Below are 15,954 nucleotides of genomic sequence, written 5' to 3' on the forward strand. Positions count from 1 at the left end.
CAACTCACAATATACAGTGAACATTTTAGCACTATAATTACAAGGCTGGACTAAAATGAGGACTCGAAATAAAATGAAAAGCTTTCACATGTTGAATAATAATTGTATTTTAAAATAAAATCCTTTATTCACCATGTAGGCGAATATAGTTGCACTTATGATAGGTCAAGGTACAATGAGAATATTTAATTATAAAGTCAAAGGATGGTGACACTTCTTTGTCGCACTTCTCTTGAAAGATATTATCATTTGTGAAATAATTGTTTATAAAAACATGGCACGGAAATTCAAACAACATTTCATCAGGAAGTGGATCAGCTTTCAAATTTTTCGATGGTATGGCTGACTTTCTAACGCGATTGTTCTTTTTATTAAAATCTTTGTTATTAAAGTGAGAACCACACACATATTTCAAAGTATGCAGCTTTTCTATGGGAACATATATCAAATCTTCTTTTCCCACAATCTGAACTCACTTTCGGCATCTGGAACTATTTTTTAATTGTAAATAAATTGCTTATTAAATTATATTTAAGCCTAAAATCATAAACAGTGACCAGGCACATTGATTGCTCAACGCATTTTTAAGTACACACACACACACACACACACACACCAACACATACACGACTTTAGTATTTTTTGTCCTGATGATCAGTCATCATCTTACTAATATTATAAAGCGTGTGCATGCAATTGTATGTTTATAATTCGTACCCGCAAAAATCTAAAATGATTGCGATTAAACTTGGTATGTAGATAGTTAGAATTACTACTTTTTATCACTATGTTCCCACAGAATCTGGACCTAAATAGGTGAAACCACGGAGGGCAAATTGATTAATAAATTTAAACAGGTATCGATATCGATAAACATCACTAGTAACATAATGGTAATTAGAAAATGAGAATTTTTTTTATTTCTAAGCTACTTTATTTGCGCGATGACTAAAAACATCTAATTAATGCTTACCTGACCTCATCCAGTGGAAATTTCGCCATAAACATTCTGCTTTTGTGATTTATTCGACTGGCTCGATCTCCATAAATTTCACACGTAATGAAACGTTTTTTGGTAGCATGTCTTTAAAACGTATTCACTTACACCAACACAAACACTTTTTGGTATATTTTTAGTTGTTTGAATAACAAATAATACAAACATAAATCAATAAACACAAATGTATTCCAAAACGTCAGGAAATAAACAAACAATAATAATGGCGGTGAGGAATAGAAAGAGAAACTGTACTGAGAGAGAGAGATAGCAGTATCCGCCATTAAATGCCATGTCAATTCCATACAAAAGATTTTTTGTTCCTTGTTGCGCTAGGCTGGATTTTTTGCAAAAGTGGCGCTACTTTTACTTTCTTGAAAGATAATGTTGTCACTACAACAAATCAGTTCCCTATAGTTTGTTCAAAAAGAGAACCGTCGCATCGAATTTTACAAAGCAACCCTTCCCCGACATTGGGTAAATGTTATACTCATTTGTCATGTTGTATTGCTTTCGATACTTCACGATCTTGCGTGTTGTTTTTAAGGTTTTTTGTATAAAAACATACTAGAATTGAACAAAAGTGGTTATTATGCACAGTAGCGACCTCAAATCCCACGACGGTTCTCTGTCTGAACAGACTATATCTTTAACACAACATGGCGAGATTTTTTATTTTCCAAGTTAGGCCTTGGGCATCACCAGGGGGCATTTTGGGATTCAATTTATGCAAATTTCTACGATAGTTTTTTTAAAAAAAGGTATGAAAGAATGCGCAAATATGAATGTGATTATGGTTTTATATTTCAAAAGGTTCATTCAAAGAATAATAACTAAAGAGGTTCGTTGTTGCAATATTTTTGTAATTGTATTTTTTTAGACAGCACCTAGCGTTCAAGACTCTTTGTTACCTAAAATATTAGAATAAAAAAAAATCATAAGTAAAACAGTACATGTCAAAATTATTGACAAATCTCCTCATAAATTTCATAAGCAATCATGAATACGGAGAATCGTTATCCCGTTACTGCGTCTCTCTTCATGCTGAAAGAGATGAAACGTCGCCAAGAGCAAGTAAGGCGAGGGTATCAGCTTCTGAAGGGGGAAGGCAGAAGCCCTGCGCCTGCGAGGCAGACTGTCGGCCTCCGAGCTCGCCGCCACGCAAGGGATTTTGGGCCATACTTTGAAAGAAGCTTACATCTCGCTCGCTGCTATTAAGTTTACTAATGGGGAGTCTAATGCGCTGATTCTTGAGAATGTTGGACAGGTGATATCTATAAATAATAATTTAATCTATAGTATCTAAGGTAAGAGAGAACGGGGCGGTTTCGTACAGATTTTACGCGTGAAATGAACAACCCCCTAAAGTTTTACAATATTCACAGGTACTCTCTAGGAAGAAACAGTTATATATTATAATTAAAAGTTGATTTATAATTAATTACTCGGGGTAAAAAAACACCTTTTTGCCTCGCTGGCTTCGTCTGCTGTCAAACTACTTGAGATCATTGTAGCGCATGTAGTTTTTAACACTCTTAAACATTAATAATTTTCCATGGATGATAGGATAGATACAGCTACTACACGAAAGCGTCCCACGAACGAATCAGCAGTTCCAATCTCTTAAATATAAATATAGTAGGTATACAAATATTATTTCAACTGTAACTCAGGTACAAAAGAGATCTGACAATCCAAAACCTCCGTTTGTCACTTTATACCACGGGGGAAGGTATTTCTTTTTTTAATCCATGAGTAATAAGCTGAGTCTAATCATCAGTTTGATAGTAGGCTCAAATTCGCGTCCAACGCATTCCGGAGAATATTGCTGGTGTAGCTACAGTGTCACTTCAGCCGGTAGAGGAAATGAATGCCAACGACACATTGCGCTATGCCGGGCTCGGCTCTGGTGGTCATAGAACCGCTGAAGCCAAAAAAGCATTCAGAGAGGCCCTGCGTATATTGATAAAATTTGCGTCTCTGAGGAATACTTGTATTTTGTTAGACGAAGCTATTAAATCAACTTTGAGGTAATGTTAATGACGCTGTAATTACAAATAAATACAAACATATATAGGTATTTTAGAAATTCCGCATAAATTGTATTGTTTTAATCCTCAGAAAAGTAAATGGCATAGAAAAGGTGATAATGCCAAAATTACGTAATACTGAAACGTATATTTTAATGGAAATGGATGAAAGAGTAAGTAAATTCCGTATGGGATCACCAATTTTGCGAAGATTACATTTTTCTACTTTTTTATGCACAGGAAAGGGAGGAATTCCATAGACTGAAGATGGTTAAAGCAAAAAAGATGCGTTCGCAAGCAATAGCCAACATCTCACGGAGTGGTGGTGGAGAATCCAACGGTGAGTCAATACTTATAGAAACCTTTGATAATAGGTATCAACCCACACACTTCTCAATCTTAATGTGGTAAGCCAACAAGATTTGAGGGTGGGACGGGGACATTCAGATCATTAGCTTGCTAGGTGTAGTAAATCTATATATATAAAAATGAATCCCTATTTCCCTTGGTTACGCCATCACGCGTGAACGGCTGGACCGATTTCACTATATTTTTTTTGTTGTGTTAGTTATTGTCAGGAGAAGGTTCTTATGAAAGAAAAAATTCAAAAAATTGCGCGGAAAATTAGAAAACTTAACGACAATATTAATTTTACATAATTGTCAGTGGTTTGAAATAACTGTCAGCGATCGACAGAATGCGCGCGTGCATACATAGTTAAGACAGGACAACGTCTGTCGGGTCAACTAGTGGTAAATAGTAATCAAAATGGAAATCATATATCCTATCACAAACGTTTTACTGTTTTCCCCCAATTAATTAATCTTATAATAAAGCTGATTTTGTTTTGCAGACGAGGTGAGGATTCGTCGTTCTATGCCGGCAACACACATCCGCGCTACGGAATGTTTGACTAGCATTCTCTATTCGTGCCACTCGCTAACTTCCAGCAGTGATTCCGCTGGGGATTTTAAGCCTATTTGCTATCCTCACAACTGGGATGATGATGATTTATTGTTTTAAAATATATGCGACGGAACACATACTCACTTTAGCGTATTTAATCTTTTCGATCGCATTCTAAGACCCATACAGATTATGATAAGCGTATTTAATGAGTTATAGCTTAAACTACTATCGCGTTGAAAGTCATTAAATTAAAATTATGTTACAAAAACGCACGTGTTACGCTTATACTTTAAAAAAGCTTTAAGTATCCTTATTAAAACGAATGATTAAGCGTTTGCTTGTAAAACTTTCATAAAATAAAGAAAACAATTTATGGCTACAGTAATTTTATTTATAATTTTATGAATATTCTTCGTTTTATTATTCACAAAACCCAGCCAATATCTAACCGTTCTTCCATTGGCTTCGTGAAATGTTGACAGCGCCTGAATTTCTCCAATATCTCTCCCTGCAAGTAAATTTCTTTAGCAACTGTAACTTATTGGTGAATACTTAAGTATATCTATTAGAAATAAAAATACAATTTAACGAATGAACCAAATTCGCGTGTGAAAAAAAATGGAATCAAGAATATATTTACACAAGTCCAGGCAGTTCCGTCTACCCTGTAATAATAAATGCGAAGGACATACGTACAGGGCCACATTTTGTTATAGTTTCACTGTAGAATGTTATTGCACTGGATCCGGTTCCGTATAAGGGATACTTTAGGTGCATCTGTGGAATGCAAAATAATCAATAGGCACTGGAAGATTTCCAGCCGTTTTCTATAAACGATTTTCCAAATCTCAATCTTCAATCCAATTCTGAGAATGAACCAATCGCAATAAGTCATTTGTAAGCTGGAAAAATCTTTCTTCTGATTGGTCTATTTTTGAGATAGATCGAAGAAAGCGATTGGGATCGTTTATTAAAAATTGCGGGTATTCACCTACTTGAGCACATTATATTATTTGACTTTATGCGATTTAATTCTAATGAACTTTGCGCGCCTAGAAGAAGTTAGGCATAAGTGTAGTGCAAATAATACGGATGTACTAACATTTTTATCAGCTGTTATCTCCAAATTGCGTGGTTCGAAATTATCCTTGATGAAATTAGCGTCATACTCCGTGCAGTACTCGGAAACTGGTTGAGAAGTTGCTAACTCCTCTATAACTTCATCTAACATTTGCTCCCAGAAGAAATCAGTTAACATCCTTTTTCGAATGCCTGTTAAATAATTAATAGATGTTACAAGACGACACTGGTCAAACCTAGCGTTTAGTCTATGTGATCTATGTAGGGTCAATTAAATAGGGAAAAAAGAAAATAAAATTAGGACTACAACGGAAAGCATTAAAAAAATACAAATACCCACTAATTACCATATTACCACTATTTACTTACTATTTGAAATAATAGTGATTCAAAAATACGAACGATTACTGACCTTCACTATGCTGAGACTTTTTGGGGACTTTGTAGCAGTCACGCATTTCACTGCCTACACCAGGGACTTCTCGTCCGTCCTGAAGTATCCATGGACGGCTAAAGTTTTTTCCTTTTCCATAGGCCGAAGGTTCTATAGGGGCTTTTGGGTGTAGCTTTATGCGCTCAAGCGGTCTTATCTTTATTGTTTCTTCTTCTTTGCTGGGTTCAGGTATATCGGCCTGTGCCTCTTCATCAATTTTATTTGCTTCCATCATGCTTTTCAAGTATTAATATTAGATCCTTTGTGTAAATGTCTGTCAATACAAATTGCAGTTTATCAAATTGTTTTTCTGTTGCTATGGATTTAATTCATAGTGAACAGAGATTATTTTTTTAAATGGTGTGTTGTAATCACTCCATGTTGTAATCTAAGGTTGTAATTTATTAATGTCTGTAGCTTTTAAACAGAGTAATGGAAAAACAAAACGCAATTCAAATAAGGTATATATGACACATTACAAACGTCAGTTCTTGACTTAAAAACAGTTGTGATTTGTCAAGAATCAATACAGTTCGGCCAAAATATGGCTGATAGTTTTCAAATTGCCCGAAAACAAGATTTGCCCCCTCCGGGGGGCTATAAGCCCATTCCTTTTGCAAGGATTCCGGCGAAAAAATATTTTAATGGTACGTTAATACTGATTTGTAATATTTTCAATAAACTTATTATGTAACTGGAGTTATAGGTTAGGTATAAGGTTTATTCGTTTTGACTATTTTTATTTATATGTGTGTAAATTAAATTGTGGTAATAATTAGGAGCTTATAATGCTATCAATGCTTACCGAGTAATTATAATAATACAACTATAACTTTTTATATATTGAAGAATAATTTCTCATAAGGATGTCAATATAACACCTTGAATAAACACTCAATTACAATTCGAAACAACTTTGATTATAGTAGTGTTTTTATATACTAATAATTGACATTTTATATTGTCTCAAGCAATTAGGAACTGGGCTATAGACATAATTGTAATAAATGTCAGTAACTAAATAATATTGAATTATTTTTAATCAGTGTTATTAAATATTAATTACAAACTAGTAATAACTGCAACCATGTCCATATACAATTCAACATGTATATTTTATGCCTCATCAATGTATTTCTTGATTATAGTTCTAATAAGTATCTTAATTCTGGAATTACACTCATTGTTTATATATTAGTGTTGTGCTCTGTTTAGTTTACACATTTCACAAGAGCCTAATGTAAAGTAGTAATGAAGCAACATGTAGGTTACTGCCCTGATGGTAAGAGGAGTGGGGTCCAATAGAATGTTGGCTGAAGAGAGACCCCCGGCAGTTGATACAATTATGCTTGTTGAAACTAAATATGTACAGGTTGATCCCAAGGAATATTGGAGCTATCCTATAAAAAGTAATCTTAGCCAGTGTCTACAACAGCTGAATCTATGTAAGATTCATTTAATGAGAATAATATGTTCAATTAAAAATGACAGATTGAGTGAACAAACACATATTATATATGTAAAATAATATTACATTTTTGCCCATTCTTGGCACCAATACACTTACTGTAATAAATAAACTTACAGAAGAATATTTTAAGGTAACCCCAAATATACTAGGAACCACAATACATATTATAATAAAATTACTACCTTAGTAACTTATTCCGATGAGTTGTGCTCTGAAAATAGATACATCCAGTAATACCCTAATTGGCATTATTCTGGTATTGTTGACAAATGCAACTACTTTTTATAATGATTACTATTATTTAAAATTTACTTACCTACAGTTATGTCACAATTGTTTTATTGTTTTCATTTATTTATCGTCAGGCAAACAGTTATAAAGCTAATAAGCATTTGTATGGCTGCTAATTTCTAATTGTTTTATATTTGCAATGAATAAGATCAAAAATCTTACAATAATATTAAATTAAAACATGCCCATATAATTTACATCCATATGCTTTCTAGGGTATACAATGTTTGCCGGATACTTGGGTATAACAGCTGGTGCGCTATACCTATACAATATCAACTGGAAACAAGTGCAGAGGGACCAAATAGAAATGCGCTCGGCTAAGATGGCGATATACCCTATGCTCCTTGCGGAGAGAGACAGGGAATACCTGAAACAGCTCCGTAGGAACAGGGATGCTGAAACTGAGCTTATGCGCGACGTTCCTGGATGGGAGGTATGTCATCATTACTATCACTAGCTTGTGTTGTTCAGAAAAATTATAGAGCTACCTATTCTCCAGAGCAATACAAGCAATTGGGCAATACTTTCGGCAAAAATTCAAATAAAAATTTAAATTGTTAGGAATTTTCATATTAAAATCGTAACTTTAAAGTACTCTACTCAAAAATTTACTGATTGTCACTTAGATATGATTGCCTTTCAAGTGTCGATCTATTGTAATTATTGAACACATACTTTTATATACTATTTATAAGAGATAGTTAATTTGATCATTTTATTTATAAATAAGGAAAATTTGTTTGTGTTTGGTAGATAAAACTACAAATTTTTTGCTGAAAAGGGTAGATACTTATGCAATTTTTTAAATATGTTACAGTTTTCACGAGTTTAGTCAGACAGGAATGTTTCACAATTTTATACCCTAACATCTTTCAGGTCGGTACTTACTACGGTGAGCGTGTTTACAAGCTCGTGCCTCCCGACGCGCTGGTGCAGCCCATCTTCCACGAATATTACGCACACACCGAGCCCAAGGAATGGTACAGACGCGCTTACATCAAACTGCGATCATAAATTATTTTAACCAGTCTGTATCACACAGCTTGGATCCATACATTTATTGATTTTTGCCGATGCTGGGTATTTCGAAAATAACTTGTGCTGTTCTCGAGGCAATAGTCAGTAAATGAGTTAGCGTAATTGAAAATTAATAAAGTTAGAAGCAATATCTGTTTTTGATTTAAATTTTTGTATTTAATTCATAGTATGTGAAAGTCTATTACATTTGCCAAACATCATGTTTATTGGCACAATATTGCAAATGTAAAATATAAATACAGCATTATAAACAAAACATTTATTTACTTTCACCATTGGCCATATAAAAAATACAAACATAATTTCCATACAATAAAAACCTTGAACACACATCCAATTTGTGACAGAATGAATAAATGCAAATGAATATTCATACTCAATTGAGTAATACATTGCTGGGCAAGGTCTGGATAGTTTCATCAGATCCTAGACAATTTACTCGGGAAATTCACAAAAAGTTTCGTGTACAATTGGAATGCACAGCCAACATTTTTAAATTATTCTACCAGTGTTAAGAAACTTATACACAAAAAATAAATTAATATATTATTTTATTTATTTCAGATTTTTGTATATGATTTAGAAAATTTATTGAGAGCAATATGTAGTGGTTGGATTTAAAAGCTTTTATTAATTTTTAAATTATTTTTACATTTTAGTAAAGAAGTACTTTCATTTATTAAAAAATGTTGAAGCATTTAAAAAAAATACCAACATAGTGTACAACATTTAGGACTGTATTAAAAAATCAATCTCACATTTGAGTAGCATCTTAAGTAGACATTTAGGCTATTGAACTATTTAATGAACTTGAGCTCTCTTTTGGGTGCCTGTTGTCAGTTGAACGTGAGCTGTTTGAGAAACGAAACTCACTATTTATATAATTTGAGCTGCTGTTGATGGGTGTTTATAGTGATTATCTTAAGATGCTGATTTTGCCTTGACAGCATCTCAGGTGATATTGCACATTAGGGCAAAATTAAGTTGAATCTTATAATACTGTCCTTATTGACATATTAATTAACCTACCAACTCAATTCAGTTAGCACCTTCATTTAAAATTATTTATATCCAGATACGGGACAAATTTGTATTGAAAATTACTAAGCCTGCTTCTACTGGGGAGTCTATTTCAACTGTCAAATTTGCTATTTTAAGAGCCTAAATTGATTTCAGTAATTCATCACTAATACCTGCCTGCTTATGGAAACGATGGGCTATCTAAAAAGCGTGTCTATTTTTAATATAAGTATTTCATAATTTCAATAATATATCTGATAAAATTCTTAAATACGTGAGAGCATACATCTTAACTTATTGTATTTTACCATATTGGTACAAATGCCCTACTCTGCCATTGTTATGTCACAATAAATAAACAAAAAGCCCACAAACATAGAAAATGGACTGAGGATACCAGCTATCAATTCAAGATAGACAGAAAAGTGAAAAGTAAGAGTTCTTAGTTTTTAAAAGAAACATTTTGAGAAAAAAAAATATTAGAATAGATACATTAGGTAGATTTCGGTCAATTCAACAAAAGAGTTTGAAACCATGTCTATGGTCTGTAGACCACAAACTGTAGTGTACTACAGTCCTGCAGAAAACAGGTTATTGACTGCAGTTACTATTTGCAAATCCTGTAAAGGTGTTGTCCAGTCCATTCTCTATCTACAAAGAAGCCCAATCACTCAAACCGTTCACCGCTCAGGTAATATAATTATTTAGACTTCTTAATCACAATCTTTGGTCTCAACTTTACAGTTCTCAGTTTGTACATGTGTGACATTACTGTGTACATGCCTGGGAAGGTAAGTAACAGTAGATATACTCTCATGAATGTCGGCATGTGGAAAGCAAAGTTCCAAGTGTTCGGCAGAGACACCGTTAGTCTCTGCGTCTCTTCGAAGTATGGTATGTTTCTTAATATAACAATTGCCTCACACACAACTCCGATGGGGTATAACGGTATCCACAAAGTGTACCGCAGCCACGTCAATATATAGATTTCTTTCTTGTACAGCTGTGCTATGTAGAATGGATACCTGTAATAGATATAGAGGTTTAAGTTGAATGGAAATAGGTTCGGTTATCACATGGCGCATACAAGTTGGTCCAAGTGTGGGTGCGGTGATTGCGCCGTTTTAAACAAGAGTAAATTCCTAATAATTATAATCAATTGTCGGGGTACAACAGAAAAGGGTGAAGTTATTACTTTAATTGGATAGTATTGTGCAGAAATGATCCGCAAACACATTAAAAGTAATTTACTCTATGATGACTTTAGGACCACATTTATAACGTTGTTAGAACAAATTAGTGTTATATAAGAATTCAGGCAATTTTCAATACCTTTTTTTTATAGATGGGCACGGTACAGTGACCCCACTACAGCTGATGGTAAGCGGAGTGGGGTGCAATAGAATGTTGATTGACGAGCGATGATTACCCCTCGGCAGTCGACATAATTGTGCAGGCATGATGGAACCAGATATACACAAGCTGATCCCGGAACGCGACACTTACGTGGGCCATTACACGGGCAGATATAAAATATATCCTACCACCTGTTTTTGACTAGTCGTCGGCTGGGTCATGTGTCCACAAAACACGACCCAAATTTTAATCGTCAAATGACAACCATCAACTCACCTCACAATCTCAATAGTGGCCCATACAATGAACAAGTAAAACACGACCGGTTTCGTCTGCATCCTGGGTTCAGCTTCGATCATCGCAAACAACACGAACGCTCGGCCGGATATTTGCAAGAAAGGCATCAAAGGTCCCCCCTGGAATATAGATACTGGTAGTATACTTAAACTGTGAAATTAAATTAATTTTCGGATTCTATCGCGGTTTTTAGTATTTTACTTTTCTCCCGACGTTTCGAAGACTTTGCAGCCTTCATGGTCACGGGGGGACTGAGGTGTTGTTCATCCGTAAAGTCAAAGTTACAATATCTACCTACGTTTTACAATTATACACCTTATTAAAAAATTTTAGCTGTTGGTGGTCCGATCTTAATCAATCAGGCAATTTGTAATTTAACATCTGGCACCCTATAGGAAATAAGTAAGATTGGAGACATGTGTTTGGTATTCACGTCGTTCCGCGCCTACCTACCTTTATGGAGACAAAAACATTACCTTATTTACGTTTTTCAATATATAAAAAGACTTGCATGATCTAAAAATTCTTACATGCTACTCTCAATACGGCAGTGGCGAAGCGTGAAATTTTTTGTAAGGAAACCTGACCCAACATATAGAAAATTATTGTTCTAAGGATTATATGGAACCTCACGGGAAGCTTTCAAATAAAAAAAGAATCTCCAAAATTGGTACACCTAGTCAAAAGTTCTGAGGGAATTAAAAAAAATGCAGTCGAATTAAGAACCTCCTTCATTTTTTGAAGTCTGAATTAATAATCAGATTATACGATAGGTAAGCCGAAAGGAATCGTGTTAATGGACCCTTTACCACTGCCTTAGGGTGTAAAGTTAGTAACCTCACCTTAGTATACCCGAACAACGGATGCATGACTTCCAGATACTGCATGAGCTGCAGGAACTTCATGGCGGGTCCGACGTGTTCGTACGTGTCCGCCACCGAGTCGTACTCCAGTTTCGCATACCGCACACCCATCACCGCGAGCACGTACATAAAGCCCACGAATTGGAACAGGTTGTATATAATCAGGTACACCTTCTTGTAGTCTTCTGAAAGCATTTTGGTGGTCGGTAATGCTTTACGAAGGTTTCGCGTCGGTCTGAGAATTCAGATTCTCAAATTTTTGACGTGGTTCCGTTTTAATGGCACTCCACTAAGTTCCAGTAGATACTTGATGTTAGATTTAAATTATTTTAAGTAATTGAGGCGGATTTATTGACTATTGTTTTACTAATACTGGTATAAACTGTAATAAGATGCGGAATAATAATATAACTTTTCTGACCCCGCAGGTTAGGGTCGCAGCTTTAATTACTTACTTATACATTAGTGTTTATTTTATACTAGTTGTGCCCACAGCGTCGTTTACGTGGACAGTGGCGTGCCTAACTACATCCCTGAAGGCTTGTTGTAAATTCATAGCATGGAACCCCTCGCCAGAAAAAAATTGGCAATCAATGTAGTTCACAATAAAACTATTTTTGTTTGCAAAAGCTATCTGCAAAATATCCTTTGCCACTATTTGAAGGCTTCTTGACGCCAAGGGGCCCGTAGTCAGTCCATCTAATAGTTACGCTCCTGTGTGGACCTAGACCAGAAGTTTTCAACCATTTGTTTATGCAAGCCACAAAGACCTCTTAGCTAAGGTGCCTCGGGCCATAAATGTAATCTACCTGTACTATTATATAAAGCTGAAGAGTTTGTTTGAAGCGCTAATCTCAGGAACTACTGGTTCGAATTGAAAAAATATTTTAGTGTTGGATAGCCCATTTATCAAGGAAGGCTGGAATGGCTGAAAAAAAGTTTCCCATTCTTGCAACATTTGCAAAGGCTATAATATAATTCGTATATTAGAACTAGCCAAGTCAGACCTTAGGCTTCAATATATTATCCTAAGTTATAAGACGAATTTATATTTTTAAGTTGTTATAAAATATTTTATGTTGTTAAAAATAAATTCCAGAACTGACCATTGGACTTTGAACCCATTTAGATGTCATTTATTTTGTCGTCGAAGTCAACAACCAAGGCATGTATCGTAATATTTAACTTGGCTCTCATTTCACATTTATGTCTTTGATTGGAACCGCACAAACACACATCACCCCTTTATCCCTGAAGGGGTAGACAGAGGTGCAACAAGAGCACTCACTTTTCGCCATGTGTGTTCCCATGTGATAAAGGGCAAGCCTATAACTACGAAAATTAACAATAATTAAATGACAGTTCGCACCTTTCCTGTACCCAAACTCCTCTTTATGTAGCCGGTCGTACATCCCGGGATAGTCTCTCATAACGTCACGTTTATCGTCATCACTGTCTTGTCCATCTTCAGATTTCCACAAGTCAAAGTTTATCTGAACATAATGAACAATTAAGAAAAACACAAAATTGGCTTTGAATTTGGTGATTGAAATTAAATTATTATGTTTCTTCCACCTGCTTTAAAGCACTTATCATGTGTAAATTAGGTTTGATGTGAGATAAGTTAAACATGTTGCAGAACCAATTTGCCAATATTGTTAATATTTAGATGATGTCAAATCTTTTTGGGACAATAAATAATTTGGTTACAAATGAAAATGCATGTATGTCACAAAGGTGATGTATAGACAGAGAACTAAATGCTATGCAACTATTTAAACGCTGTCTTATAACATTATTGCATATTTTAGTACCTTTTCATTTATAATGCAAATTAGAAGAATAAAACATTGTTAATATAAAAAGCCTAATCTTGAAATAACCATGTTAAAGTATTTATCAACAGCAATGGCTAAAGTATGTCTGAAGAGGTTTCTGGTGAAGTGGTGCTAAATTTCATGTCATGAGCATTTAGGGTAGACTATTTTCAGCCTATAAATTATTATAAAGTGACAAATTTCACAAATTTGTTCTATAAAATATATAAGAATAAATAATTAATAATAATTGTCATAAGTAATGCCGAATTTTACATTGGCTTTTACATTTTAGTTGGCTTATGCATATAATCCCTAAAATTTTGAGATGGTGGATATTACAACTACATTTAAAGCTATATTATTTTTTTTCTTCTATTTAGAAAAACTAATAATAAGTGAAATATAATTTTAAGGTGGCTAAAATAAAAAATTGCCCACAATTTTAATTTTGCATAATTAAATAAACCATATAATGGTGTGAGTGACCTTTGCTACACATAAGTTTACGTTTAACCAAAGTTTGTGCAAAACAAAAAAAAACTAACATTGCTTTGGTTAACCCACAGATCAAAGCAAAGATCTTAGCATGATAGTCATATTGCATAGGCAACACATGTGACTATGACACCGAGAAATCTAATGTGATTCTAAACATTAATAAAAGAATAATTATTAAATAGGAAAATAACATAACATTCATAATTTAATAGTCCCCAAGAACAAAATCTCATCTGGAAAATGTGACTAGTGCAGTGTGCAGTTTTAAGTTAGGTGAAAAATCAATTACTCACCTCAAAATAGGAATAAAATTTTTGATGACAGTTAAATTTTTGATATTAATCAATAATTTTGAAATATGTAATTGATATTTATATTTTAAATTAACACTGTCACACTGCAACTAGAGATTTTGCAGATGAGATTTTGTTTTGGGGACTGGGATTGGGGGCTATAGACAAATTGCATTCCAATATTAAGAAAATGTATCCTATGATTAAGTGTTATTCATATTTTAAGCTTTTTAAATTCCAAATAATTGCATCCCTAGTCACAAGAATTATAATTGGTAATGAGAAAATCTTTTGGACAAAAGGTTGTTCCACTTTTAAAATACTAAAAAAAAAACACCTTTGTTAAATTAAGCATTGTTTTCATACATTTGTTTGTATATTTATATAGCATAAAGGTCGCTTAGTTCATATGAGTAAATGATAAAAGGAAAAAAGGATTGTGATTGTTACCTTTAGCCAGGCTGGTTTCTGTGGTTGAGCCGTAACTCGGGGCCACCATGCTGGCTTCTCTTTTTGTAACAACAGCTCCACTCTGTTGTCAAACACGCGGACTGTTGTAGCCTGCTCGCCATCAGAGCTGGTCTATGGACAATAAAACAGAACCAATAGTTATTATATTAAGCTTCTCATGAATGGTGGTTATTCAGTTTTCACCCCTTAAATACTATGGTGTTATTCATTCTAGATTGATTGGGTGTGATCCCAACTTGATTTCCTTAGAGAAATTAAATAAAAAAATGTAAAATATCTAACATGCAAATGTGTTGTTCGCTTCAATGATTTATAAATAAGGCCATTACAATTCATTGCAATGCATATCAATACAGAGGTCGAAGTACATGCGTCCAATTAATGATTAAATCCTGTACTTATGCTTAGATATACTTTACTGATAAAAAGATAAACCAACATAAAATCGAGCATTTAAATGTTTCAAAATAAATTTCCTTAATTAAACAGGAAGCACTTACCGTTTTTATAGGAGAAAATAAGTCCAAGCTAAATTCATATTGACTGTCTCCGCGCGCACCGGTGCCTTGAGCAGAGAATTTTACATTGTTTTCCAGAACTTTCACTTCAGGTTTAATAACATTTTTTAAATCAATTTTTAATGATACAGAACTTTCTGTCTGTGCCCAATACACAAACGGACTTGGAACCACCATTATAATTTATTTTTAAGAGCATACGCGGAATACCTTTGCCATAAAACCAAAACCGAAAATTTAACTTCGATTTTGCTGTCAAGTGTCAACTCCTTTTTTTTCCTCCAGAGGACAGGCCAAGACTTTCGACCATACTGCCTAGTCTTAGGTATGTGTCAACTCTGCAGTTGCTGTCAGTTTTTTTTATTTTTTTTATTACGGCTTTGGAGATAAGTCCAGTATGCCCTTAGATTATGCCCATCTGCGTTCAGTTCTCAGCAATATTTTTACAATAACTTTTTGGATCGAACCCGCGATAAATGCTGCTACAAGAAAAGTAGCTAGATTTTCCGACAACCTTTTTTTATAAATAAAGCATTCTATATTTTTTGCTGTTTCAGGCGATCTTA

General features: G+C 34.2%; 4 protein-coding genes across 5 annotated transcripts; 2 read left to right on the forward strand and 2 right to left on the reverse strand.

The window, feature by feature from the left end:
* Positions 1-1,851: 1,851 nt before the first annotated feature.
* LOC115440877 (V-type proton ATPase subunit D-like) lies at positions 1,852-4,313 on the forward strand. Its single transcript, XM_030165374.2, is given in 6 exon segments — positions 1,852-2,098; positions 2,100-2,264; positions 2,789-3,027; positions 3,119-3,200; positions 3,268-3,367; positions 3,881-4,313. Coding segments are annotated over 6 exon segments (858 nt in total). The 5' UTR covers positions 1,852-1,996; the 3' UTR covers positions 4,051-4,313.
* On the reverse strand, positions 4,306-5,867 carry LOC115440878. Its single transcript, XM_030165376.2, has 4 exons — positions 5,429-5,867; positions 5,039-5,208; positions 4,633-4,713; positions 4,306-4,444 (listed from the first exon to the last, which is right to left on the reverse strand). Exons 1-4 carry the CDS (start codon positions 5,682-5,684, stop codon positions 4,361-4,363), a joined length of 591 nt encoding a protein of 196 aa, XP_030021236.1. The 5' UTR covers positions 5,685-5,867; the 3' UTR covers positions 4,306-4,360.
* A 92-nt stretch (positions 5,868-5,959) lies between these two features.
* On the forward strand, positions 5,960-8,399 carry LOC115440879 (NADH dehydrogenase [ubiquinone] 1 alpha subcomplex subunit 13). Its single transcript, XM_030165377.1, has 3 exons — positions 5,960-6,096; positions 7,427-7,647; positions 8,091-8,399. Exons 1-3 carry the CDS (start codon positions 5,994-5,996, stop codon positions 8,226-8,228), a joined length of 462 nt encoding a protein of 153 aa, XP_030021237.1. The 5' UTR covers positions 5,960-5,993; the 3' UTR covers positions 8,229-8,399.
* A 97-nt stretch (positions 8,400-8,496) lies between these two features.
* On the reverse strand, positions 8,497-15,699 carry LOC115440876 (very-long-chain (3R)-3-hydroxyacyl-CoA dehydratase). 2 transcript variants are annotated; one of them, XM_030165373.2, is made up of 6 exons: positions 15,371-15,699; positions 14,850-14,981; positions 13,158-13,281; positions 11,768-11,970; positions 10,905-11,044; positions 8,497-10,297 (listed from the first exon to the last, which is right to left on the reverse strand). In XM_030165373.2, the coding sequence occupies exons 1-6, from the start codon at positions 15,563-15,565 to the stop codon at positions 9,973-9,975; spliced, it is 1,119 nt and encodes a 372-aa protein (XP_030021233.1). In that variant the 5' UTR covers positions 15,566-15,699; the 3' UTR covers positions 8,497-9,972. The 2 variants fall into 2 exon arrangements, with proteins under 2 accessions (XP_030021233.1, XP_030021232.1); XM_030165372.2 differs by having other exon boundaries at positions 11,768-11,973.
* Between the last annotated feature and the right edge of the window lie 255 nt (positions 15,700-15,954).

This window comes from Manduca sexta, chromosome 8 (assembly GCF_014839805.1).
Source record: "Manduca sexta isolate Smith_Timp_Sample1 chromosome 8, JHU_Msex_v1.0, whole genome shotgun sequence".
Taxonomy (NCBI): Eukaryota; Metazoa; Arthropoda; class Insecta; order Lepidoptera; family Sphingidae; genus Manduca; species Manduca sexta.

Coding starts and splice junctions, on each gene's coding strand:
- LOC115440878 (XM_030165376.2), bottom strand. CDS start 5,684: ATGATGGAAGCAAATAAAATTGATGAAGAGGCACAGGCCGATATACCT. Junction 5,209..5,428: donor AAAGTCTCAGCATAGTGAAG/GTCAGTAATCGT, acceptor ATTATTTAACAG/GCATTCGAAAAAGGATGTTA. Junction 4,714..5,038: donor AGATAACAGCTGATAAAAAT/GTTAGTACATCC, acceptor TGCATTCCACAG/ATGCACCTAAAGTATCCCTT.
- LOC115440879 (XM_030165377.1), top strand. CDS start 5,994: ATGGCTGATAGTTTTCAAATTGCCCGAAAACAAGATTTGCCCCCTCCG. Junction 6,097..7,426: donor GGCGAAAAAATATTTTAATG/GTACGTTAATAC, acceptor TATGCTTTCTAG/GGTATACAATGTTTGCCGGA. Junction 7,648..8,090: donor GCGACGTTCCTGGATGGGAG/GTATGTCATCAT, acceptor AACATCTTTCAG/GTCGGTACTTACTACGGTGA.
- LOC115440876 (XM_030165372.2), bottom strand. CDS start 15,565: ATGGTGGTTCCAAGTCCGTTTGTGTATTGGGCACAGACAGAAAGTTCT. Junction 14,982..15,370: donor TATTTTCTCCTATAAAAACG/GTAAGTGCTTCC, acceptor TATTGTCCATAG/ACCAGCTCTGATGGCGAGCA. Junction 13,282..14,849: donor AGAAACCAGCCTGGCTAAAG/GTAACAATCACA, acceptor CATTATGTTCAG/ATAAACTTTGACTTGTGGAA.